General features: G+C 38.2%; 2 protein-coding genes across 5 annotated transcripts in view; one reads left to right on the forward strand and one right to left on the reverse strand.

The window, feature by feature from the left end:
* The window catches only part of LOC135468692 (dynein axonemal assembly factor 9-like), a 63,295-nt gene that overhangs the window by 19,855 nt on the left and 16,459 nt on the right, over nucleotides 1-26,981 (reverse strand). The window contains exon 15 of one of the 2 annotated variants that reach the window (XM_064747080.1): nucleotides 4,796-4,844. In XM_064747080.1, coding sequence (XP_064603150.1) covers nucleotides 4,796-4,844 — 49 coding nt within the window. Of the gene's footprint in view, nucleotides 1-4,795; nucleotides 4,848-26,981 lie in introns of both variants that reach the window. The other variant, XM_064747079.1, reaches the window with a different exon arrangement.
* LOC135468694 (FMRFamide receptor-like) lies at nucleotides 13,554-25,260 on the forward strand. 3 transcript variants are annotated; one of them, XM_064747085.1, is made up of 2 exons: nucleotides 13,554-13,755; nucleotides 21,981-25,260. In XM_064747085.1, the coding sequence occupies exon 2, from the start codon at nucleotides 22,193-22,195 to the stop codon at nucleotides 23,207-23,209; it is 1,017 nt and encodes a 338-aa protein (XP_064603155.1). In that variant the 5' UTR covers nucleotides 13,554-13,755; nucleotides 21,981-22,192; the 3' UTR covers nucleotides 23,210-25,260. The 3 variants fall into 3 exon arrangements, with proteins under 3 accessions (XP_064603155.1, XP_064603156.1, XP_064603157.1); XM_064747086.1 differs by having other exon boundaries at nucleotides 13,554-13,741; XM_064747087.1 differs by lacking the exon at nucleotides 13,554-13,755 and adding an exon at nucleotides 15,073-15,108.

Consider the following 26,981-nt stretch of genomic DNA (forward strand, 5'->3'; position numbering starts at 1 on the left):
CATCTGTGTCACATGTAGTTCATGTCTATACTCAGGTCATGTGTATATCTGTATCAGATGTAGTCCATGTATATACTCAGATCAGGTTTACATCTTTGTCAGATGTTGTTCATGTCCATACTCAGATCAGGTTTATGTCTGTGTCAGATGTAGTTCATATCTACACTCAGATCAGGTTTACATTTGTGTAAAATATAGTTCATGTCTATACTCAGATCAGGTTTACTTCTGTCAGATGTAGTTCATGTCCATACTCAGATCAGGTTTACATCTGTGTCAGATGTAGTTCATGTCTATACTCAGATCAGGTTTACATCTGTGCCAGATGTAGTTCATGTCCATACTCAGATCAGGTTTACATCTGTGTCAGATGTAATTCATATCTATCCTCAGATCAGGTTTACATCTTTGTCAGATGTAGTTTATGTCACTACTCTGATTAGGATTGCATCCGTGTCAGATCTGATATCTGTGTCAGGTCAAGTTTACATCTTTGTCAGATCAGGTTTATAATTCTTTGTAAACATCAGGTCACACATGTTGAGTCACACTTTAATGCCACGTTTTTTTTTTTTTCAATTAATTCTCACAGATACGATTTGGCCAACACTGTTTCCAAGCGACATCTGGGATTTGTTTATTTCATCCTTTCGTGTTAACAGCACAACTACTTGATGATACAGGAGTAGCTTCCATACAATGAGTATAACAATCATGATTGCAGCCTTACATGAAGGATGAGATCAACACTGCAGGCGAATGCCTGAGGGTTTTTTCTCTGTTGTCTGTTGTTGTCAGTTTTACAGCCACTTCCTACCAGTCATTTGTTGATTTTTGCAACCTATTAAAGTTAAGAGTGTGATTTGAAAAGTGTCAAAAGCAAAAACACATTAATGTTGTGCAAGGGATGTATAATTCTGAAAAAAAAATTGACAGATGGAAAGCACTGTAAATCTAACACCTCTAGGTTGGCTCGGAATTAAAAGCATCATAAGTAAACAACACCACCAAGCTGGCAGTCGACAGCTACCTGATGCATGAGCGGTTTCTTTTCTTTATGTTAGCTTGAAAGGTTAACCATTAATTGTGTTAACAGACTATAAAACATTCTCAGCTAAATTAAAGCTTCTGGCCATTGACGCCAAGATACATGTACATGTGCATCTAAATGAATGATTCAAGCCACCTTAGCTGAGCACATAACATTTAAACCCAATCTCATGAGAATGGACAGTTTGACATGTTACCACTGCTCGTCAATCAAGAAGAATATAGGACTCCTAGCTTTAGTTTGGACTGCATGTAGTTAGATTAATCAGACTGTTGGGCTGTTCCCTTACAGTAAAAGCCCTTTAGGGGTTGAATAAGTTTCAGCCAGTAAAATTGTAACAACTAGGTAACATATCAGTTCTTGTTATTTATATGTTAACATAATTGACTTGGGAGAGTAGTCTTTACACCATCACCTCATCACCTCTATGACTTAAATGTGCTTTAAAATGACACTAGTGGTAAATACATGTATATTACCATATGCTCATTTTTTCATGTTCAAATATAATTTCAGCATAACCTTTAATTTCCTCTCACTGCCTGTTTCATGTCCTCCGGTGCATTTCCTCTCATATTTTGGTTCTTCACCCATCCCCTGATCTTCCCATCCTCTGGTCCCCAAATCTCCCAGTTCTTTTCCTCTCATACCCTGGTTCTTCCCCATCCCCTGATCTTCCCATTCTCTGGTCCCCAAATCTCCCAGTCCTTTTCCTCTCATACCCTGGTTCTTCCCCCATCCCCTGATCTTCCCATTCTCTGGTCCCCAAATCTCCCAGTCCTTTTCCTCTCATACCCTGGTTCTTCACCCATCCCCTGATCTTCCCATCCTCTGGTCCCCAAATCTCCCAGTTCTTTTCCTCTCATACCCTGGTTCTTCACCCATCCCCTGATCTTCCCATTCTCTGGTCCCCAAATCTCCCAGTTCTTTTCCTCTCATACCCTGGTTCTTCACCCATCCCCTGATCTTCCCATTCTCTAGTTCCCAAATCTCCCAGTCCTTTTCCTCCCATACCCTGGTTCTTCCCCCATCCCCTGATCTTCCCATTCTCTGGTCCCCAAATCTCCCAGTCCTTTTCCTCTCATACCCTGGTTCTTCACCCATCCCCTGATCTTCCCATCCTCTGGTCCCCAAATCTCCAAGTTCTTTCCCTCTCATACCCTGGTTCTTTCCCCATCCTCTGATCTTTTTCATCCTCTGGTTCCCAAATCTCCCAGTCGTTTTCCTCTCATACCCTGGTTCTTCACCCATCCCCTGATCTTCCCATCCTCTGGTCCCCAAATCTCCCAGTCCTTTTCCTCTCATCCCCCTGGTCGTTTTCCTTGCCACACCCTGTTCTTCTCCCATAACCTTGTCCTTTTCATCCCATCTCCATTTCCTTTTCTCCACTTCCCTGGTCCTCCCAATCCCTGGTTTTTTCCTCTTACCCCTGGTCCTTCTGTCCTCTGTTTTTTCCCCTCTCACTCCTTTTTTCTCCCATACTTTGGCTTTTTCTAGTCAATGTACTTTGAAAATGAACATATTCATCCATATCTTTGCACTTTCTCGCCTTGAAGATCTCTCCACTGCTATACACTATCTCATTTACCTCTCATTCTACAAGATATTCACTCTTAGGTCAATATCAGCAGCCCTATACATATAGGGTACACACACACACACACACATATATATATATATGTACCTGTTTATTAATCAGTATATACAGACGGAAGCTATTGGAAGCTTCAGCCTATCCAGATAAGCAAAGGCCTAACTAAACCCTAGCATCACACAAGCATAGTAATGAGTTTACAGGTCCCTCATCTCCAGAAATGGCCAGCAGAGATGTGGCCTCCAGAGATACTATATATTACCCAGATATTACCAAGTTTGACAAGTCAACTGATAACTTCCCTGAAACGATAGTATATTTCCATAAAACAATATTACTATTTCACTTGGACAGTTTAATGGTGTATTCCTCCATGCTGCCACTTCGCCCTTCTTCTCAGGTATTCTGGTCATATTCCAGTCAATCACCAGCAGTAAACTGTAGCGGAGATTCAGCTGGGGACGTGACCTTATTCCAGTCTGCAATTTTCTGGATCCGCTGAAACCTAGCTACATGGCTATATTATAGAGCCATTTCTGTCAGAGCCTAAGATATATTTCCAGGAACTCACCAGGTGCTTATATTGCTATAGGTTATATTTAGTGCTTACAGGAGAAGGAAGCCTCAAAAACGTGGAGTAGACGACTGATTGCTTCCTAAAGCTATTCAGTAGAAGTCAGATCTACATTATAACTGACCAGTCTCCACTGACCAAGGTGCATACCATCACGTATACCCACTTGGTTAGGGTTAAGGGAAGCTTTAGAAGGCTGTGCTGGTTTTAATTACCAAGTAGCCCCGGTTGTACAGTAACTGAAGTCCATGTTCCAGCAACTTCATGATAAAATAAGCTATAAAAAGGCTTGTAGATGTAGGTCCTGTAGATGTAGGACATAAATAAACTGACCTTTTGGGATTTTACATCCATCATTAGCGGCAGAAATAGCAATTTTAGACTGTAAATGAAGCATAACTCCTTTCCAACAGCAGAAATAATCTGTGGTTCCCACATGTACAGGGCAAAAATGATTGTGTCCTACCCAGTTAGATATACAATTCTGGCCTGTTCAGAGAGGGTGGGTATGTCCTCATGTCTTAGAATTCCTTTAAAAGGCTCCTAGAAATATGTAGTGTTCAAAATGCTTCATGGAGACGGTTAGAAAGTATGTACACAGCAGAGGGAAACAGTTTTCAACTACAGTTCTGAGACAAGGTTGGGGCACCAATCCATGATGAGTTTCCCCTTAAGGAAATGTAAGATTAAAAATATCAAATTTAATACCTTCCTTTTAAATTTTAAAATTGATAGTGCAATGTACTTGCAATCAAAGTTTGTATATTATACTGTCTCTGCCAAAATACTGCACAAACTTTGCCTTAAAACTCACAAATAATATTATGTTTTTTAGTATGTACATGGCTCTAGAATTAAATCTGGAACTGCCAGGTCACAACTGTGGTTTCCTGCATTGATGTTTTTGATACTTATTAACAAGGCCAGCAGCTGATAGGTTAGTAGCTCTCATTGAATTATTATGTGACAAAATGTTATTCTCAATGGCCGACAGTGGTCAGTTATGAAAATCTGTGCTTTAATTCTATGACTTAAATAGTCACTGTACAAGTATGAATTTGACTGGTTGATAACTAGTCAAGTTGCCTGGTTCACAAGAACATGTGTGACAGACAGACGGAATGACAGGCACACAGAATCAAAGAAATCATTCCCATGACTCTTCAGCAATTTATGGCAAGTGACAATATAACTACAGTGACGTCCAGAGGTTTGTCACGTACCAGGCAAAGTGAGATCCTTTTAATCTGGTTTCCTCAGCTTCCTGCAGTCGGACTAAAATAATTTACTGTACGCCACCAACGTATTGTACATATACATGTAGTCTTTGGTACAAGCTATCAATGCTGGAGAAAAGGGAGGGAGAGAAAGCCTGCACCTAATGCTGGCTTACTTAAGATTACTGTCAAAATGCTGACCCAGAAGGTTTTGTGATATCTAATTCCACAAACAAGCTCCACAGGACAGCTGATTAATCAGTGAGGAAAGGAATTTAAAAAAAAAATACAATCCTCCACAAATTTCATTAGGAAGGTTAAAACAGCAAATGCCAAGGGGTTGGAGACATTCAACATACCGTGTATCTTGTGATTCTTTGCTGCCAACATCTCCCATTCCATCCAAACCTGCTGCCAAAATAAAGAAAGGAAACAGAAATTATCAACAGTAGTCATTTTTAGCTATACACTACCTGTGCGGAGTTATTTTAATATAATGTATGACATGCACTTTCTTGATAGAATTCAATTTTACCAGCAAATAGGTAATATATGGGATTGCATCAGGAATGGCCATCAATTGCGGCAGAGAAACTTCTCTGTAGCACAGTTAACCCACATGTGTATGCTGACAGAACAATATAAATGTAGTTCTAGGAGTTAAGGGTATCCTCATGTGGACATTTGTCAGAAAATGGGCATATTTGTATTTGACTTTATCTTTGTCCTTATTTTATACAGCACAACAACCAACCCACCAAACTGTTCCTCAGAACACACTAAAGCATACATATCAAGGTAGTGGACTAATTAAATCCTTACTACTTATATGGCATACCTTGTAGGACAATGGAACGGACAGGAACATTCAGCATTATCTAAATTTTAAACTTAATGACACAGACAATGACACAAAACAAACCTTGTCCCTGCATCCCTTTAGGGTACCCTACGCTTATGTTGGTTACATTTCTTTAGCTGTTTAATGATTTCAAATATGATTTTGTCCAAAATCACAGGAGAGCGCCCTACACTGACACGAGTGGTGTTTCATGTGATAGTTTATACATGTATATGTGAAATGCAAAAGAGAAATGAAAGTTTTAGTCCATGCTATTGTCTTTGAACATAATTAAATTAATCTTAATTTCTGGTGGTTTTATAAATCTTATCTTGAGAAACATTTCCTTTATTATTTATCACTGAAGAAGGGTGAAAATGGATATTATACCTAATTAGCAACAGCCATTGTGCTCTGAAGTGCTTGGTAACTCAATAAATCAATTTTTAATCTGAGAGGCCATGGGATGTGCCATGTTGGCAAAACCATAAACATGATGTCATGTCACTCATACATCCCACTCATATGGCTAAAAAGCAGGATTTGTCACTCATACCCAACAATCAGATGGCTAAAAGGTAAAGTAGGGTTCGTCACTCTCACCCAACAATCACATGGCTAAAAGGCAAAGCAAGGTTGGTCACTCATACCCAACAATCACATGGCTAAAAGGCAAAGTAGAGCTTGTTACTCATACCCAACAATCACATGGCTAAAAGGCAAAGTAGAGCTTGTTACTCATACCCAACAATCACATGGCTAAAAGGCAAAGTAGGGTTCGTCACTCGTACCCAACAATCACATGGCTAAAAGGCAAAGCAAGGTTGGTCACTCTTACCTAACAATCACATGGCTAAAAGGCAAAGTAGAGCTTGTTACTCATACCCAACAATCACATGGCTAAAAGGTAAAGTAGGGTTCGTCACTCGTACCCAACAATCACATGGCTAAAAGGCAAAGCAAGGTTGGTCACTCTTACCCAACAATCACATGGCTAAAAGGCAAAGTAGAGCTTGTTACTCATACCCAACAATCACATGGCTAAAAGGCAAAGCAGGGTTGGTCACTCTTACCCAACAATCACATGGCTAAAAGGCAAAGTAGAGCTTGTTACTCATACCCAACAACCACATGGCTAAAAGGTAAAGTAGGGTTCGTCACTTGTACCCAACAATCACATGGCTAAAAGGCAAAGTAGAGCTTGTTACTCATACCCAACAATCACATGGCTAAAAGGTACAGTAGAGCTTGTTACTCTTACCCAACAATCACATGGCTAAAAGGCAAAGCAAGGTTGGTCACTCTTACCCAACAATCACATGGCTAAAAGGCAAAGTAGAGCTTGTTACTCATACCCAACAATCACATGGCTAAAAGGTAAAGTAGGGTTCGTCACTCGTACCCAACAATCACATGGCTAAAAGGCAAAGCAAGGTTGGTCACTCATACCCAACAATCACATGGCTAAAAGGTAAAGTAGAGCTTGTTACTCATACCCAATAATCAAATGGCTAAAAGGCAAAGTAGAGCTTGTTACTCATACCCAACAATCACATGGCTAAAAGGTAAAGTAGGGTTCGTCACTCTTACCCAACAATCACATGGCTAAAAGGCAAAGCAAGGTTGGTCACTCTTACCCAACAATCACATGGCTAAAAGGCAAAGTAGAGCTTGTTACTCATACCCAACAATCACACGGCTAAAAGGTAAAGTAGGGTTCATCACTTGTACCCAACAATCACATGGCTAAAAGGCAAAGCAAGGTTGGTCACTCATACCCAACAATCACATGGCTAAAAGGCAAAGTAGAGCTTGTTACTCATTCCCAACAATCACATGGCTAATAGGCAAAGTAGAGCTTGTTACTCATACCCAACAATCACATGGCTAAAAGGCAAAGTAGGGTTTGTCATTCATACCCACTCATGTGGCTAAAATGCGAAGCAGGGTTCAAGAGAAATAAGTGGAAAGAGCTGCGCATTCCTCGGTTGTTGAAATAACTAGCACCTTCTTGGCTGAAACTGATGCAGTGCTTTCCTCACTGTGCATGATTTTGCCGTAATTTGAACTGCAATATTACAAAAATAAAAAGATATGCTTTTTTAGACTTTATATGGGATACTTCATTCATACATATATACATTTGATCTAGTGTTGTTTTTTTTCTTTTAATTTTAAAAATACAGTGACCACAGTTCAAACTTTTAAACATTGTGATTCTTCACAAACCAGTTCCAACAATGTTTTGTGGTAGACTCAGGTTTAAGGTCCTACTAGGTAAGCATGAGTCTGGAAAGACTACAGGGCCTTCAGGTCAAGTCAAAACAAGTGAAACATGTTTCTGCTAGTAATTTACCATATCTATATGCTGAGATCGTAGAGGCTAAGGGACACTGAAGCCAGCAGGGCCCTGACTTAATACAGCCTAGCCATTAATCAAGAGATATTGCCTGCCAAGTTTTTCTCCTGCTCCAAATGTCTGGCAAACCAGGCTGGCTGGATGGATGAAATCAGCCAATAAATGTTGACTGTCTGAGACAGCAGCAGAGGTTGACACATACATATACCTCTGGCACAGTATTTCGGCATCAACATAATGCCCATATAGCCTTTAGGGCTCCTAATGCTTTTTTCCTCTCTTAGAACTTTTCTTTCTCCTGGATGTGCACAGCGACAGGCTAAACATGTTGGTTGAACTATTAGAGAGTCAGAAGGGTGCAACTGTCAGCCCAATGACAGAGTCTTGAATTATTAAGTATTTACTGATACAACCCACAGAAAAAAATACATGTGGCAGCATCTACATGCACAGAGTAAAATGTGTGTTTGAGTTCTTTAATCAAAGGCAAGGTGGAAAACAGTAATTTACGAGACTGCCTAGTGCATCCAAATTCGGACCACTACACCATGCACATCTTTGCTTTAGGAGCCGGCAGATGGCATGATTGCTTATATGCATCATGAAACTAGTTGTCTTTCACACACTAGATATAATAGATGATTCCAAGAATAGACGATCTTGATGTATTCCCCTCTGTATTATAATGTTGCATCAGAATAGAATAAATAAATGTAACTGTCACTAACAGTTACAAAATCAATCAATCAATCAACATCAAATTATATACCACAGGTTTAATGTCAGACATCTGCACATGTAACTATTTCGTGTGTATGGTTGTCATCTTTTTTTTCTATGCCACTGGACACACTGAAAGAATTGTGCAAGTCTAATGAAATACAGCAAGGGGCTTCCTAAACTACAGTTTGACTATGCTGACAATTATTGGCGGAGAGGCCAGAAAATCAACGGCTTAGGAACGTTTTGTAACTTTTGAGCTAAAATTCTAAAGGGTGCCAATTATAAATAGTAAAATGATGATGAGGCAAATTTCCGTCTATATTTTCTCTTAGCATTGAACATTAAAAATAAGAAGAACAATAATTTAAAAAAAACTGCTGAAAAATCTGATAAACAATGGTTTACCACCATATTACAGGAAATTTGCTGCCTTGATAAAAAAAATGAAGAATGGCCAGAAAACCCAAGGATACCATCATTGGAGGGCTTTCCTAGTTGATGATGACAGGATTAGCATTCAAACGTCACTAGTATTAAACTCTAACAGTTATAAGTAATCCTTTCAGATATAAAAAGAATGGAAGCCTTTCTTTCACAGCTATTTTTAGTAAAACAGTGAAGGAGCTAAGAGCTGATGAGATACAAGGAATACACAAAAGGTCCTTGGAAAGAGCGAAAATAAATGGCATAAAATCGCATAGATCCTTAAATGACTGACAGAGTAACAAACACTTTCTGTCAGGCTATACAAGAAATCCATGGCGACTATCCCCTTTTTTACACAGGAAGTTAAAGGTCAAATGGACAAAAAACCACATCACATTTTAACCGGAGCTTTTGGTTCAAACAATGCGATAACATAAAAAAAATGAGAAGCTTTCTCATGACAAATATGAGTTAAACATTAGTTTACACCAAAAGCAGACACCTGTATTCCAGAAAGACTCTAGTCATGTGCACGCACATTTACATTGTCAGATGTTCACTATCGGAATTTGAAGCACAAAAGTGGAAATGAAATATTAACTAACCATGGTTAGAACTTTATATGATAATATAAATAAAGTCAGTTTTACGAGTGGAAATCTGAATGCACTGATCAAGTCACCAAACTTCGGCAATACTGACAGTATGTAAGAAATCTATTACAATACTGAATGCTAGTGCTTTATAGAAAACACATGTTTATTTTACAGTGTAACGTAGATAATGAGTAGAACAAAAAACTATCCAGGTATTTAATCCAGTAACCCTTTTCTTCACTTTTGGGGAGTGAGTGGGTGAGTGCTTCGGGTTTTCACTTTTTGGGGGGTTAGTCACCTGTAAATTTATGATGCACGTGAGCACATCTCTTATAACATAACTACTAACTGTAACTAACAGGCATGTACACATCTCTTATAACATAACAACTAACTGCAACTTACTGTAAGTAACATACATGTACACATCTCTTCTAACACAACTACTAACTGTAACTAACATGCATGTACAAATCTCTTCTAACATAACTACTAACTGTAACTAACAGGCATGTACACATCTCTTATAACATAGCTAACTGTAACTAACAGGCATGTACACATCTCTTCTAACACAACTACTAACTGTAACTAACATGCATGTACACATCTCTTATAACATAACTACTAACTGTAACTAACATGCATGTACACATCTCTTCTAACATAACTACCAACTGTAACTAACACGTATGTGCACATCTCTTCTAACACAACTACTAACTGTAACTAACATGCATGTACACATCTCTTCTAACATAACTACTAACTGTAACTAACATGCATGTACACATCTCTTATAACATAACTAATTGTAACTAACATACATGTACACATCTCTTATAACATAACTACGAACTGTAACTAACACATATGTGCACATCTCTTCTAACACAACTACGAACTGTAACTAACATGCATGTACACATCTCTTCTAACACAACTACTAACTGTAACTAACATGCATGTACACATCTCTTCTAACATAACTACTAACTGTAACTAACAGGCATGTACACATCTCTTATAACATAGCTAATTGTAACTAACATGCATGTACACATCTCTTCTAACACAACTACTAACTGTAACTAACATGCATGTACACATCTCTTATAACATAGCTAACTGTAACTAACATGCATGTACACATCTCTTCTAACATAACTACTAACTCTAACTAACACATATCTGCACAGCTCTTCTAACATAACTCCTAATTGTAACTAACACGTATATACAAATCTCTTCTAACATAACTACTAACTGTAACTAACAGGCATGTACACATCTCTTATAACATAGCTAATTGTAACTAACATGCATGTACACATCTCTTCAACCACAACTACTAACTGTAACTAACACGTATGTACACATCTCTTCTAACACAACTACTAACTGTAACTAACAGGCATGTACAAATCTCTTCTAACATAACTACTAACTGTAACTAACACGTATGTACACATCTCTTCTAACACAACTACTAACTGTAACTAACACATATGTGCACATCTCTTCTAACAACTACTAAATGTAACTAGCATGTATGTACACATCTCTTCTAACATAACCAATAACTGTAACTAACATGCATGTACACATCTCTTCTAACACAACTACTAACTGTAACTAACATGCATGTACACATCTCTTCTAACACAACTACTAACTGTCACTAACATGCATGTACACATTACCCACCCAATAGTGATACATTCTGCTTCATTTTGATTGACTGATCCACATTATAGGTTCACTTAGAGAGTTTTTTTGTTTGATTAATTTCTAATCACAAAATGAAGTGTTGGCATCAGAAGTATCATCTTATGGCTTTCATGCACTTCTGAAAATGCAATTTCACTGGACACCCTTTGGGTAAAATGTAATAAGCACTGCATGTTATGTTCAGCTACATGGCCTACTAGCCACTATATTGCCGATATAGCAGCACAATTTAACGTCATGTACAAAAGAATGTTTAGGAGGCAGCCGAACTCGATACATGTAACTAGTACAAGTGGACAGATGTGTAAAATTGAGTGGAAAACCAACTTTAAGCGTAAGAAGAACATGAATTAACAACACGCATGCTGTTGAATTCTTCCATTTTTGTGATGCAAACAGATGTATAAGCGGACAGGTATCTTAATGATTAATCAACTCGTTTCATTGTTTATTTACAAATATACTGTACATGAAACTGTTGTGCAATGTGCTTATGCTTGAATTTATTTTGCTTCTTCACAAAGATCAACTGTATGAAATGTTTGAATTCTCCAGGAGACTTTGTACGTTTGTTACATTGTACTTGATTGGGCTTCAACATCAGTGTATATACTTACTTTTGTGTCACACGACATTTTAAAGACATTACACTTTTAAGACATTTAAGGAATATTAATACTTCCAGTGATGTGTGAATGGAAAACTGGTTGTTTAAGACACCAAAAACAAAGACTGTGGCCAGAAGGTTAATAGCTTGATTCACTGAATTTAAATAGGCCTGGGGGATCACATAGGGCTGACGACATGTCTCCGTGCCCGCATGGATATATAGGGTACCTCTACATGTACATGCTGTACAAGCTTCACTGAACTCAATCATTTGCTGTAAACATTTATTTACTTGACTGGTATTTTACACTCTACTGAAGAATATTTTTCTTATACGACGGCGACCAGCATTATGGTGGAAGGAAACTGAGAACAGCTCGGGGGGAAACCCATGACCATCCGCAGGTTGCTGACAGACCTTCCCACGAACGGCTGGAGAGGAAGCCAGCATGAGGTGGATTTGAACTCACAGCTACCGCATTGGTGGGAGGCCCCAGGGTCACTGGAGTGGTAATCCCCTAGGCCACAAAGGCACGTAAATAAAAAGACCAGCTCCAAGTCTCTAATTTCGTTTAACTACTGCTTTACAATCATGTCTGAGAAAGAAAGCTCAAAAGAACCCAATTAATTTGACTTCTTAGGAACTGATGAATTCCTTTTTGCAAGGAAGTCATTGTAACATAATGGCAGTGGTTTGCATCAAGCTTGGATATATTATTCATCACTATGAAATTAATGAAAATTGCTTCTCCAATCCACTGGGATCTTAGTTTTGAATGTTGACTGTTAAAAAGTTTTTTGACTATCCGAAATGGAACAAATTCCCGTCAAAGACATTATGAGCATATTGATGTGAATAATGCTACCTGTATACATGCGTCGTATAGCATGGAATTCACATATACATACTCATTTGTCATTTGATTACTGGTAATATGCACTTATTTCCCATTAATTATATAATCAATGAATATATCAATATACTTGTGAATAATTACACCTATGCTTGAGAGAGTTGGCACAGAAGAAAAAGACAAAGAGGATATGGTCTATGTGACATTTAATATTAGGTACCGGTACATATATTTTAATTATGCGTCTGTGTCTTTTGGGAACATAAACTGTAACTTACATAATTTGTGATTACAATAAATTATCTCAAAACAAATTTGCGTCCATAAGATATTAGAGCTGCATGTATTTCAATTGCTTATCTGCTTCCTATTATAACATTATATTAAATATTAATGATTTTTTTTTAGGTTGTGGAAGAACAGTAGTCAGCTTTTGTGTGAACAGGTAATCATATATAGATCTGTAATTGCATTGCACAGTCATGCGTGACAAGATGTGCTTGTGAGGAAGGCTTTGCCTGCTGTAGACAGTTACAGGGTAAATCTAGACTGGCCTTTTAGTGCCAGCGATACATGCATTATTTCAACCATTTATCATCACTGGGGATGCCGTCAGCCACTACATGTGTAGAGATAGAGGAAACTGTGATCTGGAGAGCTGATTTGAGGAGGGGTGAAGAGAAAGAGAAGGAGAGACAGAGAGAGAGAGAGAGAGAGAGCTAAGATCCTAGACAGCTAGCCACAAGCCTGCACAATGCTCAGCTGTGTAACCAGCTAACCAATGTGTGCCCAGCTTGAGAGGGGATATTTTACGTTTCCATAGAAACCTATTAAATACATGCAGAGAGGAAGGAAAAGGCAACAAAGCCAGTTGGGCAATTGGTGGCGAGAGGGTGTGAGGGCATTGCAGCCAATCCTCCAAGACTGAGTAACAATCTCTTTTTTCTTTTAAAAAAAGGGGTAACCGGCGGCAAAATGCAGATCTACAAAGAGGGGGACTGAAAAGGGGGTCAATGTTGTGGAAGGAATTAAAGCTGTGCAGCTGATTTTAGTCAGTTCTGTGAAGAGATGACACAAGCAACAGCCAGCTGACATAACTATTCAGCTTTTTCAACAGGAATCAGTTATTGGAAATCCATCCTCAACCCCAGACAAAGGAGACTGCTGTGAGGACACAATTGTAAGTACACCAGACTACATATGGCTGTCCATAATGTATACTGTACATGAAACTCAAGTTGTTGAAAGCCTATACTAGTGGATTAGAGATACACAGTGTATAAAGAGCTGTGTTTAAAAATCTATTGTACTGTACAGAATGCAGGCTGTTTGAATTGTCACATGAAATTCTCCTGCATGTACATCCTGTCAATATGCTCTAAGGCAAACACGTTGTTATCAGATAAAGATCAACTTTAGCTAAGCTATAATACAAAGACAAAAAGGTTAACTCCTATTTTATTTCTGAATCTATTTAGAGAATTAAGCAAAATGTTGTCACAGCATGCCAAGATAGTCAAGGGCCCATGCTGAAAGCCCGACCACAACCGCACTATATATAAGCCATGCTTTCCACATATACACACTTTTAAACCATGGCTGATCAGAGCAGTCAAGCAATGTTCATGCTTAATGGAAAGATTGATGCCAAGCTCATCACCATTGTCATATGTAGTATTACAGTTCTTAGGAAAGCAGCAAAAAACAAAACCTGGGTGATGAAAGAGATATTCCTTAATTAATTGACTTATTTTTTTTTTATTGTAAAGGGAAAGCATCAGTCAGGCAATGGACATACATGTGTGAGAGCATCAATCACTACAGTAGTAACCTTAGATGAAATCTGCAGCTGTGTCTGCAAATTACCCCCTCCCGTTAACCCCCTCTCCCCAACTGAGTACCCAAAATGAAAAAAGCCTTAGCCACAGCCTTAAATTACATGTAGCTTTGGTTGGTTCTGGTGCTGTTTTTGCTGTACATATATACTACCAGACAGCTGCTCCATACTAATCATACCAGATTTGGGCAACTTGGAAGACAGTTCCGAGCTAAGCAGAAATGCTATATATGCCTAGAAGTAGCCTACATAGTCTCCATGTATTCATCTAAATTCCTGTACATATCCACATTATTAGAAATAGTTATAAGAGCTGGTTTTTCATCCATCTGGGTACATTTAAAAAATATATTTCCAAAAAAAGAAATTAAAAATTGTACGAGTCAATACATTTAGCTGTATGTAACATGGGATAAGTAAAGTCACTGTAGCAACATGAATGCTTGCTGACAGAGAGCGTTTACACATAAACCTAACTACATATATTATGTTCAGTACACTTATTTATCTGATAGTTACACGGAGAATAAATGTTAAGTACACAGTCACTATTGCTTATTATACTGTAATTATCATTTTTAAGGTCCACACTATAAGAGTAGTAATCAAATGCTACAGTAGGCAAACATGTGCTAGTTATTTGAGCTTGATATTTTCCTTAAATTATAGGCCAGGGTTGGGGATCTGCTGACTAGGGTGAGTTAAAGCTATAATATACAGTATGATTTTCAAGCTGAGTTGTGAAAATGACTCCACATATATCCAGAACATGCTATGCATTCGGGCTACAAAGAGGAATTGGTTACCAGAACTGCGCAAATATTTGGTTTTGGATTGATCTCGAAATAATCACATTTACCAACGGTACATTGTGAAAACATATGTGGAAGCCTGTCAAGTCCCAAGCCCACATTTGTTTAAATCTGCCGCTATTATTCATTTTATTTATTTGATTGTTGTTTAATACCATGCTCAAGAAGCTTCACTAATCAGACGGCCAGTTCTATGGATTATGAATTAATCATAATCGCTAATTCAGAATTATGTTTGTGTATCAATTACACCACAGCTTTATGAACACAATGTACATATACAAACTTAAATATATGTCCATGCATTGAATTAGTAGGGCCATGCTATTTATATTAGATAAATCTAGAATCTAGGACCAGTTTCGTAACAAAGTATTTGATACACTCTTTTCAGAAAAATAAACTAAGCAAACAGGACACAGAAGTACATATAAAACATTTTCATATTCTGAGAACTGAAACTTTCGCTGCAAGAAGACGTGATGTTTTCATCCATGTACATGTATTACGGCTTCAGAATACATGTATGAATTCACAGAGCATTCATAAACTAGGCAGAGTTTCAATATGCAGTTATTGAAGGATTTCCATGTTGATCTCAGTTATATTTTAATCTATATGAGCATGCACAAGTGGTATATGAACTTTACAGGTCCCTTTGACACTGTAACTGGTATAAGAAAGAAGTGCCTGCATTCATCCTGCATGGACAGATTACCTCATAGAATATACTGTAAATGGCCTACATTTTCACCCCAAAAAGTGCAGTTTTAGAGACAAAAAATGTTATATAATATTACTTTTGGTGCCGAAACTTACTACTGTACGTTCTGAACAAACCTCAAAATAGCTTTCTACGATCAAGGTAACTCTCAGAATCCAACAAAATGTGCAACTTAAGTCATGGGTGAAATTTAGGTCATTTACTGTAATATGAATAAGCAGGGATCCACAGCAGAAATAGGCCTAAACACCAGGTGTTCTATTTGATAGCCTGATGGAGAGGACAATAAACTGTCAAATGTCAGCAAGTGTTATAAAGACCTCCCTGGTTTCCTGTCAACAGTCAAAGGTGTTAACAGCTTCTATAGAAAAAAGCTTACAGACAGCTGGCACAGGCTGAACACAAGCACATTATAATATTGCTATGATTCTGTCATGCACCAACTTGGTTGGTGGGATAGAAGCTATAACATACTGTATGGATGTAAAATCTGGAGATCTAGCTGGCTTAATCCAATATACAGCAACTTCTTACATTTCTGCACAAAGCGACCTCAGAACATCTTTTAAACATGAACTCCCAGGATCAGGAAAAATCTGACAGTAACTTGATCATGTATACATTTTTAGGTGCAATCTTTACAGTCCTTTGTGTTGAATTCTTGTCAAACCCTTCACAACCATGCAAGTTCATAATTGATGTTGACATTTTGCAGACTAATTTTTCTTAAAATGAATTCCAGTATAGCAAATGGCCAAATACAATAAATGAATTCAATATGCACACCACTATTGTTGTGCTAAAATTGGGTCGTGTTTCTGTGTACATCATTTCGTTGTCTTTATTAAGGCCAGGGACACAAATGTATGAAACTAACTGAAATTTAGGCATAAACACATTGTACATCAGGGGATCATACAAGTGCATGAGAGTCACAAAGTGTGATTTGCGCAGCTCTTACGAGGATCCAGCGTAAAAAGTAATCCCTGGATACCTCAGGTGGTTTACATAACAAAGGCACATCTGATTCTTTAGCACTGCAGGGTTCCACTGATAATTACCAAACACAACACAAATATCCCCAGCCATGTCATATAAATTGCTTCAGCCATCATTCTACAGCTGCTCTCCCAGAAAATAGCTTTTGCAGCATCCTGTTTTGATTTTGCTTTTACCGCTGTGGGAAACTGAGCCAAACTCCAACGCTGACAACAAACACAACTGACCTTAATGCCCTCCGAAGAAAAAAAAAAAGGAAATGTAAAGATATATCACCTTGAAGGAAACTCAGATTGGCAAGCAAGTCTAAAGGTATATCTAGTCTCTTTTTGGTGATCTTACCGGAACTGATTTCATATTGTCACTATTAATACCAGAGTTTTAATACCAGAAAAAGCAGAGTTGACGAAGAAGAAAACAGAAAAATGATAAAAAATGACAAAATCAGATGAAAGAGTGCCAAAACTTATTTGCAAATATGATCCTTAACATTTTTTTGGATTTTTTTTTTCAAGAGAAAAAGGTATTTGAAAATATTTTTGCATGGTTGGTATTTGGGACCGACTTTTGGTATTTATCATTCTTGCATAATAATGTTCTAAATAAGGATGTGATGCTTGTCTAATAAATTTATTTGAATGTAAATTTGTTATTTATATTGAAACATATGCATTTAGCCTAAATTATGATAATATTTATGAACATATTACAAATATAAATATGATCCAAAAGGAGGTTTAATACATTTGTTTGCTGAAAAGAACAAATCATAGTGCAAAAAAACATCTTCATATATGACATTATTAAACAAAGACTATAAATACCAAAAAGTGGTCCGAAATACCCACCATACAAAAATTATTTTCAAATGTCTTTTTCTTCTTAAGGAAAATTGTAAAAAAATACTGAAGACCACATTTAGGAATAACTATTCTCACTCTTTCATCCGAACTTTATGTCATTTTTATGTTTTCTCCACCTTTACCAAATTGTATGTATATATCTACACATATTTTTCTCACATAATTAATACATGATTCACAATAAATTCGCCCAAGTGTGTGCAGAACTTTGTACTTGTATAACCAACCTTATACAATCTAATCAAACCCACAAAGGCACATCTACATCAAACTATGGAGGTGTATAGGCCTATGGCATACATCCATGATCAAACAAAACCTTCGACCATAAGCAAGCAATTGGACATCAACTGACTCGCCCATCATGGTGTTAGGTGTTATACAATTTGGCATTGTCGTCATAGCTACAGCCACATGCAGACATATTATAACACACTGTGTCCAGTCTGGCTTGAAATTGTGTTCACTTTGTCTGCAGTAGACAGGCCTGATTTGTGCTCCATAATTACACCGTGCTGATTGCATAGTACTGGATTCGCTTGTGTCTTGGGAGATGAACAATTCAGGACAGGAAGGAGGTGCACCTGTTATTAGGAAATGGGGAGGGAAGGGGAGGTAGAGGGTAGGAAAAGAGGGAGGGGTAAAGAGATAGGGGTTCAGAGAGAGGTGACACAAGCTATCATCAGCCGAAATTGCGGTAGATAATAGAATAGTTGTCTGAAGCAAGTAAGGGATAGATATATGTAGCCATAGCTATAGCGCATACATGTACATCAGAGAGGCCAACAGGATTGGAATAAGCAGCCTCACTGGTTACAAACTGTCACTGATCTTGAACCAATTTACAGGGTTTGGGCGTGACTAGTTTGGGCACCCAAACATGGAAATATCACATCAAAAAAAAAAAAAATAAAATAAAATAAAAAATAAAGAGAAAAGTGCCTTGCCAAACAAAGTGAGTGCTAGACTGCCTTGTGTGGGTGACCAAACTTTTAGCCTACTGTACATCGATGAGCAGGCCCTGAAGGCTATAACAGTCTGAGACCGTCTTAGCACCTTTCATCCAGCAAAGACGATACTACACCTTTGCCCAGTTGTTCAAAAGAGTATTAGGACTTTAGCTGGGTATTAACTTTAGTCAAGCCTAAAGTGCCATTTACTTTTTATTAGGATGAGACTTAAGATTTAAGCCTGTCTTGACTTTAATACACTTTCTGAACAACTGGCCCCTGAACTATTTCATGTACTCTCACTGTAGATTACGTGAATGTATGCAATTTAATTACATTGATATAATGATGTGTATATTTCCATAATGTAGATGCAATTAAATAGAATCATTTCACTACCTTAAAAGGTCCAGATGAAAGTAAAGTGAAGATTTGTCAGTAAGCAATTATGATTGTAAAAGCCTGGCACAGCTCTGCAAAAAAAAGGCTGAAACTTTCATGGAAAACATGGTTTTAAGTACCATTAAAAATAAATAAATAAGACACCTATAGCCACACACATTACCACAAAGGTAATTTTCCTGAAGGAAAATAGGAAATCTAATTGAGTGGGTGTGCAACTCAGTCATGTCACCTAACAGATGTATATCTGACTGATGAAGAGGCAAAAAATAATGGCTGACAGGCTAAGAGTGCCACTGGCAGGTCCGCTCATTGTAAAGGTCATAAGGAAATTAGTCCAGCTTTTGTCTGCATTGTCAGAGCATCAGTAAAGGCACATGAGCACTAGTTTCAAGACAAATTCCCTAATCACCTAGTTTAACGCCTGGCTGAGCAACGCCTAATCTACCTCAGTCAGTGGAAGCATCATTAGACAGGATCTAGTCTTGCCAAGATGGGGTGCTTCCTTAATTATAAAGATTATCGAGGCCACAAACATAGCCTGACTAATTCACACAGAATGGGTAGAAGCAGTTCAGGTTTCTAAATGTTAATGATGTTAATTTTAGTTCAACATACTTCCTTTGCCACATGTCGCTGTGGTCGCTCACCTTATCATTACATTTATTTATTTCACAATTATTTTTAGTGATTATTGCTTAATGCCATACTGAAAAATTTTTTACTGATGTCATCCAGTTTTCATGGGTGAAGGATGTGCCCATGCAGAGTGAACAAATAACCTTTGTCAAATTACTGTATAAAGTTTGTATGAAGACTTCATGATCAGTCCCACAGATGCCAAGCAGTCACTTATTTTCATCAAGGCCCTCCCAACCTTGAGAGCAGGGAATCAAGAATCTCACTCCACCGTAAATTTTGTTAAAAATCTTCAAACAGTATATTTCCTGAAGAGTACAATGTGCAATAAACTCCAACTACAAGGTCATGACATATCGTCTTTAAATTAATAGTTATAAATACTTTATATGGAATGGTCAGGAATTTTAGACCAAGCAGCTGAAATATAATTGACTTTATATAAATTATGAGAAAAACAGTCTACAATTAATTTTTTCACAAGCCTGAAATTTCCATTCCAAACAGGAAGAGACAAACCCTGCAGCCACTGAGGTTGCACAATCGAGGTTCCCTTGACCTATTAAGCCTTAGTGTGTTTTTTTGAACAAGAGGCCATTTTTTGTCTCATCCTAAAAGGTTGGGTATCACTTTGTAAAGGTAATAACTTGGCATCCACATACCAGTGTAGCATTCCACATACACCATCACAAAACGTATTCATGTACATAACAGCCAAATTGTATCCATTAGAGACTTTTTTCTTCATGTAAGTATACAATTACAGATACCAATGTCACTATTCTGTGTGGTCTCTGTGTCATGTATCTGTTGTACAAAGGCCTTTCACAAACGTGCGTGCAACGGATATCAGCCATCATACAGAAAACTAAAAAATTACTATGGTAATTTGATTAGTTGAGTCATGCAGCTGATTGAAAACCTGAACAGAATTTATAAACAACAAAAAGTGTTGCCTAAAGCATATACACACTGCCTCCACTTATGACAGAAAAGGAGAAACAGAAGTTTCTTCGTCTATGAGTGCAAATGTTGGTTACAGATATCATTTTCGTATCCATATGTGCATTTCACATGTACAGAGCCTAGTGAAACAGCTCTATTGCTTTGTTCTTTACACATGGTTCATGTCTTCAGTTGAGAAAACAGGCAGTTACGAGTAATGGGATTAAATCGAAGAAGATAAAAGAGCTGAACACAACATCACAGATATCATCTGGTTTATTTATCAAGTAGTCCAAATGTTGTGGACACAATTAAACATCTAGTCAGTCAAATTACTGGTCGAGACAAAAAATACCGAAGCACATCAAATTGCAATTTTTAACAGTGAAGTCATTCGCTGTTACTTTCCCCCATAGGACAAGGCTTGAGCATTTAGACAGAATGGGCTGGAATACAATGGAAGCTAGCATTTCTGTTAGAGAGAGAGACTTATTTATGAGAGCTTAGGCCAGTAGGTCTGCCAACAAAGACCCATATTTCACGCCGCATCTCGCCTTCTCATAAGTCAAATCACTGCCTGTGCCAATCTGCATACAAACAGTCACATATATTGTCAGCAGGCAAATCAGTGAAAGCATGCAGGTAGCCTGTTGTCAAAATAACCTGTTCAGCAATCTAAAAGCTGTTCACAAAGGGACAATTGAGTCAACTCTGAAACTGACATGGGCTCAATGATATCTGAGAGAGTTAATGAAATGACTTTGGAAGAAGTGGGGTGAGGGGGTCTGTTTAGGAATCAGATCAGGGGGTGTTTTCGTCGCGGTGTCTAACCCCCTATGAGTATGAGGCTGTCACGGCCCTTCACATAATCAATACCCGGTAGCCGTTTGCCCAGTCAGAGCTTTCCTTGGTCACGCGCTTAGCACAAGCTGCAGGCAGGTTTAGTTTAATCTCTCCTTAAAGGACTGGGAAGCAAACCTGAATGATGGTTGTGGCGGGTAGGTTGGCATAACGGCACTCCAGATGAGTGCCAGCCTTGTCGCAGTCTTGATCAGATTTCCCCCCCGCAGTGGGAGTGTAAACTGAAAGTATGATAGTCTCTTAATCGATACTGACAGTTGTAAGGTCCATAGGTCAAGGTACGCAGAGGCCATTGGTCTGTCAGTGACTTGCAAATGTCCACACTTCAATATAATATGCATCTCATTTCCTTTGGTTTGTTCTCTGTTATCAGGTAATACAGTCTTGGATCTTTACTTGCGCATCTGTACCTGCCTGTCCAGGCACACTGACTCCACCATCTGCCAGACACAAATCAGTCAACAGGAAGTCCATATTCACCTCTGACGGACAGCCAGAGACAAACTTTTAAAAGCCGACCCATGACTGCCTGATGGTGCCACGAGCCAGGCTGTCTTAAAACTTTCAGCAGTATAACCATTCACAATGGATGACAGTGCATCCCTGAAAAGAGTGGAAGCGGCGAAAATTTCCTTGACCATCGAAAACTGGCATGATGTGGTGCACATTGCCTGCTACTACGGACTGCCCGTTATTATCTGTGTGGGCTTTCTGGGTGGGATTATTAACTTCATCGTCGTGGCTCGTCACCTGACATCCTCAATAGAGACCTACACCCACGGGCTTGTGTTGGGCACAGTGTTACTGCTCAGTTCTGGCGCCTTGTTGGACCTGCACAAATACATAGGCTATGTACAAATCCTGGAGATCATCCGCGGTTACGTGATTAGCTGTAAAGACTGGTTCTGGTACACCACCATTTGGCTGATGGTCATCATGAGTTTGGAGCGCTTCCTCTCCCTGACTTCTAATCGGGCGAAGGCATTGTGCAGCCCCTTGCAGGCTGGCATCACGGTTCTCATGGTCTACCTTGTCTGTCTGGTCAGTGCTCTGCCGCGCTTCTGGGAATTCCAGGCAGTTCAGCAATTTGACCCGCGCAGCAACCGCACCTTTCTGCTCTCAGAAAAGTCCAAGTCTACGGACACCCCTGAGTATAATGTAATGTACTTCTGGTATGTCACTACGATCACCATCTTCCTGCCCCACCCTCTCATGTTAGTCCTAGCCATACTGCTGTACGTCAGCATACGCAAGTCTCTACACAGTAAACGCAGACTCTCCAAAAAGCACAGCACGGGGCAGGTGCTAAATCGCAAAGTCAGCGACGAAATCTGTCTAACCCGACTCCTGATAGCTTTAATGCTTTCCTACCTTGTGCTGACTAGTCCAGATATTGTTCTTAAACTGCTCATAAAAGTGTCCCCCTACACCATTGAGAAGGGGAGTGTACTCTTCGAAACACTAACTGAGCTATTCAACACGCTATTCTACTTTAACTATATGCTGTATTTTCCCTTCTTGCTCATCTACAGCAGGATCTACAGAATCACGTGTTGTAATACATTCTGCTGCTGTTGTTGTTGCTGTGATACATCTGCCTGAAACCAATTCCAGCTGGTCCTCCCTTCCACAAGAAACGATCAACAACAATTTGGCTGATGTATGCGTGTGTGTGTATATGAACGAACTAGTAGTAGCTCGCAAACATTTGTGAAAAGTGACACAACTATAAACAATCAGGGCAGGATGTCTAAACATCTTCTTTCTTGATGAGCACCATTTGGTGGGAGATTCACCGATTAATGTAGCGGGTGTAGCCCTTATCTTCTAATCTAAAGGTTAGTGAGTTATCTCGCCAGTGTTTTACATCTTTGACGCTGCATTCAGAAGTAACATGACAGTGAAAAAATTCTTGTGAAATGAAATAGTGAAAGCCTTTATCAGCATGGAGAGACCCTTGAGGGATGAGATTGAACACTGCTTAGGAGGTTCTTCCCCGCTCTTGAACGCTGCTGCTAAATGCGAGTCAAGCAAAATCAATATTATCCAGGTGAGCTTGAATAAGGCCAATGAAGATATCAGTGGGTATTACCTTAGGCGGCTTGGCTCCATGCCTTGTGTAAATATACTCAGAAGCTTCAGTACGATTTCTGCACTGAATAGTTCCTTCAGTAGCTGGCAAGCCATTGCACGAGACACAAACAATCATCGATATCGCTTGAGAAGCTAACGGCATGTGTGTGTGTGTTATGTAAAGAGAGAAACATTATTTGATATATGTACAAAATCAGCTCACCTGGTGTGATCAAACATGTCTAAGTGTGACCAAACTGTCGGTTCTGTCATGTGAAATAATTGCACACTGATCAACATGTAACAATGGGGATGATCATTCAGTTCACCAGGAGAGAATGTTAAATGAACATTTGTTTTATACAGTATACCTTTCCTATCCATGTGAAAAAATGTTAACAAAATGATTAATGGGCCAAAAAAAAAAAAAAAAATGAACAAATGAACCTGACATTTCAGTTTAGGAACATGAGTTATCCAGTCTCCATATATAACAGTAGAGTATCTTCCACAAATTTTTCAGAAATCGTATTAAAACAGTTACAATTATGTCAGAGAAACAGGTGTTAAATTCTTCGTGCATATTCCTAGCACCTCACAAAATGGAAAAATGTGGTGAGTGGCGACAACACTATGATATCATTCCAAGGATAATGGTTCACACAATAACATCCATGTCTAAAGCAGCATGTTTAGATGCAGTCTACCTTGATAAATATACATGTATGAAGGATCACAAGAAAAAACTATTTAGTTCATGCCTTTGAAATTTTGATTTCTTGAGTATCTTTGAATTCAATATGAACACTGGACCCATTCCCTGAAATATCAGTACCATGGCTCATCGTTGCTAGTAATCTCTCCTCAGTCACACATACACACCCTAATTCTACGGCATTTCCAACCATGTCTGCAACCAATATTTTAAAACATTCTGAGAGAACTATGACTTCAGAGAAATAATTAGCACATTAGTTTTATTAAGCTTATATCTTTAATGAAAACATACAAGTAATTTTTAGCTTCTTTTTCATAATAATTGTAAACACAACTTTCCCTGAAAAAAAAAAAACGGCTTTAGTGGTTGAAAAGGTTGAATATTTGTAAAGAAGTCAGTTGGCGGCTTCAGATAAATATGGACTAAATAACATGTGTTCAACTGATTCATCATGTGTATCACTGATTCAGTGTGTGTGTCACTGATTCATCAGGTGTGTCACTGATTCAGTGTGTGTACAAGTTATCCTCTTGTCAAACCTATAAAGACATGGTATCACTGCCATTATTACAAATGAGGTCACTTGCTTCAACTAAGACATGTTGGATGCAAATATGGAACACCAAACTGGATACTGCTGATGAGAGCTGAGTCTGACCAACAGAACTAATTCAGAAAATACTGATTCATACATATATGTAGATACAGTATATCTACTGCTGCTGTTTGACACAACACAGTCTAAATCTGCTGGGTACTGAAATCTTAAATTCACTCTGATTACATTGTATTTACAACAATTTCACTTACATGTACAACAATACTGTGAGAAATATTGGGACCCTGTCTTTTTTTAGTGGTTTTTTTTTTGAAGTCGACCAGACCATAAGTTGAAATGAAACTAAGTCATGAGAGCTGTTTCAGACATTTAATGTTTTATAAATGTGCATGATTTTCTGATTGATAACTATTGTCTCCTATATAAGATGTTGACATTACTATTCATTTTATGTAACTATGAAGGTATTTTTGTCTCTATTCTCATTGTATACTAATGTCAGATATGATATTGTGTTTGATCATACATGTATTAAATGGTTATACACACATTGTACAATTTACATCATACACAAATGAAAACTGTATTAAACCTGCCTGAACTTGTACAGTATTCCAGTTTTCCATATCTTTCATTATTGCTCTCGAAACCATTGTTGAGACTTTTATACATTCCTGGGGTCATTCATTCATAGAGTATAAACTAATTTTTTTCTTTAATCATTACTCATAATATTACATTAATGAATATGTGAAAGCTGACTCATATCTGTAAGGAAGGCTATGGGTTTATGGATTTATGAAACATAATGTTTCCAGTGTTCCTTATTTAGTTTGATGTATATCTTTACATGTAGGGGTAAAATTTTCATTAGTACATTAATGCTGCTCCCAGATACATTTTATATTTATTATAGGTCTGCCAGCAACCTGCGGATGGTTGTCGGTTTCCGCTGGGCTCTACCAAGTTTCCTCCCACCATACTGATGGCCGCCGTCGTCTAAGTGAAATATTCTTGAGAAAGGCGTAAACACCAATCAAATTAATAGACAAATATTTATTATAATATCAATAGTTTTAATACATCACACATGACATGCTGACTGAGGAGCCTCATTGGCTTTTTCAGCCAAAACAATGCTCTGGGCTCAGTCAATTGTTACTTGTCTGACCAATCAGGTCACAGGCTCAAATTCAACTCTTGCTTTTGTTTGGAACAGATCTAAGTCTAACTGGAGGTTTATCATGAGTGCTTGGTGATGGAAGGGCACTACCAATTACTCAAGGAAATCTGGTTCTACTACCAATAACCCTGACTGCCATTCTACAGATAGAAAACATTGGAGTCTGGTATTGAACGCCTATCAAACAAATAAATTATACCCCATTAAATACATAGACATTGGTGTTTACCCCAATCTGAATTTTCAATGGATATTTGTGCACAAATCATTTTTACTGTACCATAAGGCAATCTTATTGAAAAAAAAAAGTCTTGGTTGTTTAATGATTTCCACATGGCTCGCAGACATGGCCTGGTGCTTAGTAAATTGTTTACTGGGAATGCTAACATCTGCTGAAATATCTTCTTACCAACACAGATCTTTGTGCTGACACATATTCATCCAAAACAAATACAACAGAATTCTCTGCCAACCCCCCAAATAATTAATGGGATATGCACCTATTACACACATGTACACACACACCCATGCTTTAATCAAGAATTTACTAACATAACCTTTCTTCATTTAACAATGAGATCCCCTATGATGGTGCTTTGTGCAATTCAGGTCTAAGGGGATAATGGCATCAAATCTGAATTTTACGGACACATTCAAGTTGCTGTATCTTTCAATACCTTTTTCGTATACTTTGTAACATCATCTGCATCAATTTTAAAGAACATAATATGTCCGAAGAAATTAAGTCAGAGACCCCAATAGACCCCACTGCTGGATCCATTTCACATCCTACAGAATACTGGCACATACGCAGCTAGTTACATGTATATGGGATTTGCCT

The sequence above is a fragment of the Liolophura sinensis genome, chromosome 6 (genome assembly GCF_032854445.1).
Source record: "Liolophura sinensis isolate JHLJ2023 chromosome 6, CUHK_Ljap_v2, whole genome shotgun sequence".
Taxonomy (NCBI): domain Eukaryota; kingdom Metazoa; phylum Mollusca; class Polyplacophora; order Chitonida; family Chitonidae; genus Liolophura; species Liolophura sinensis.

Bases quoted from the DNA above. Each gene is read 5' to 3' on its own strand.
- LOC135468694 (XM_064747085.1), top strand. From the start codon at position 22,193: ATGGATGACAGTGCATCCCTGAAAAGAGTGGAAGCGGCGAAAATTTCC.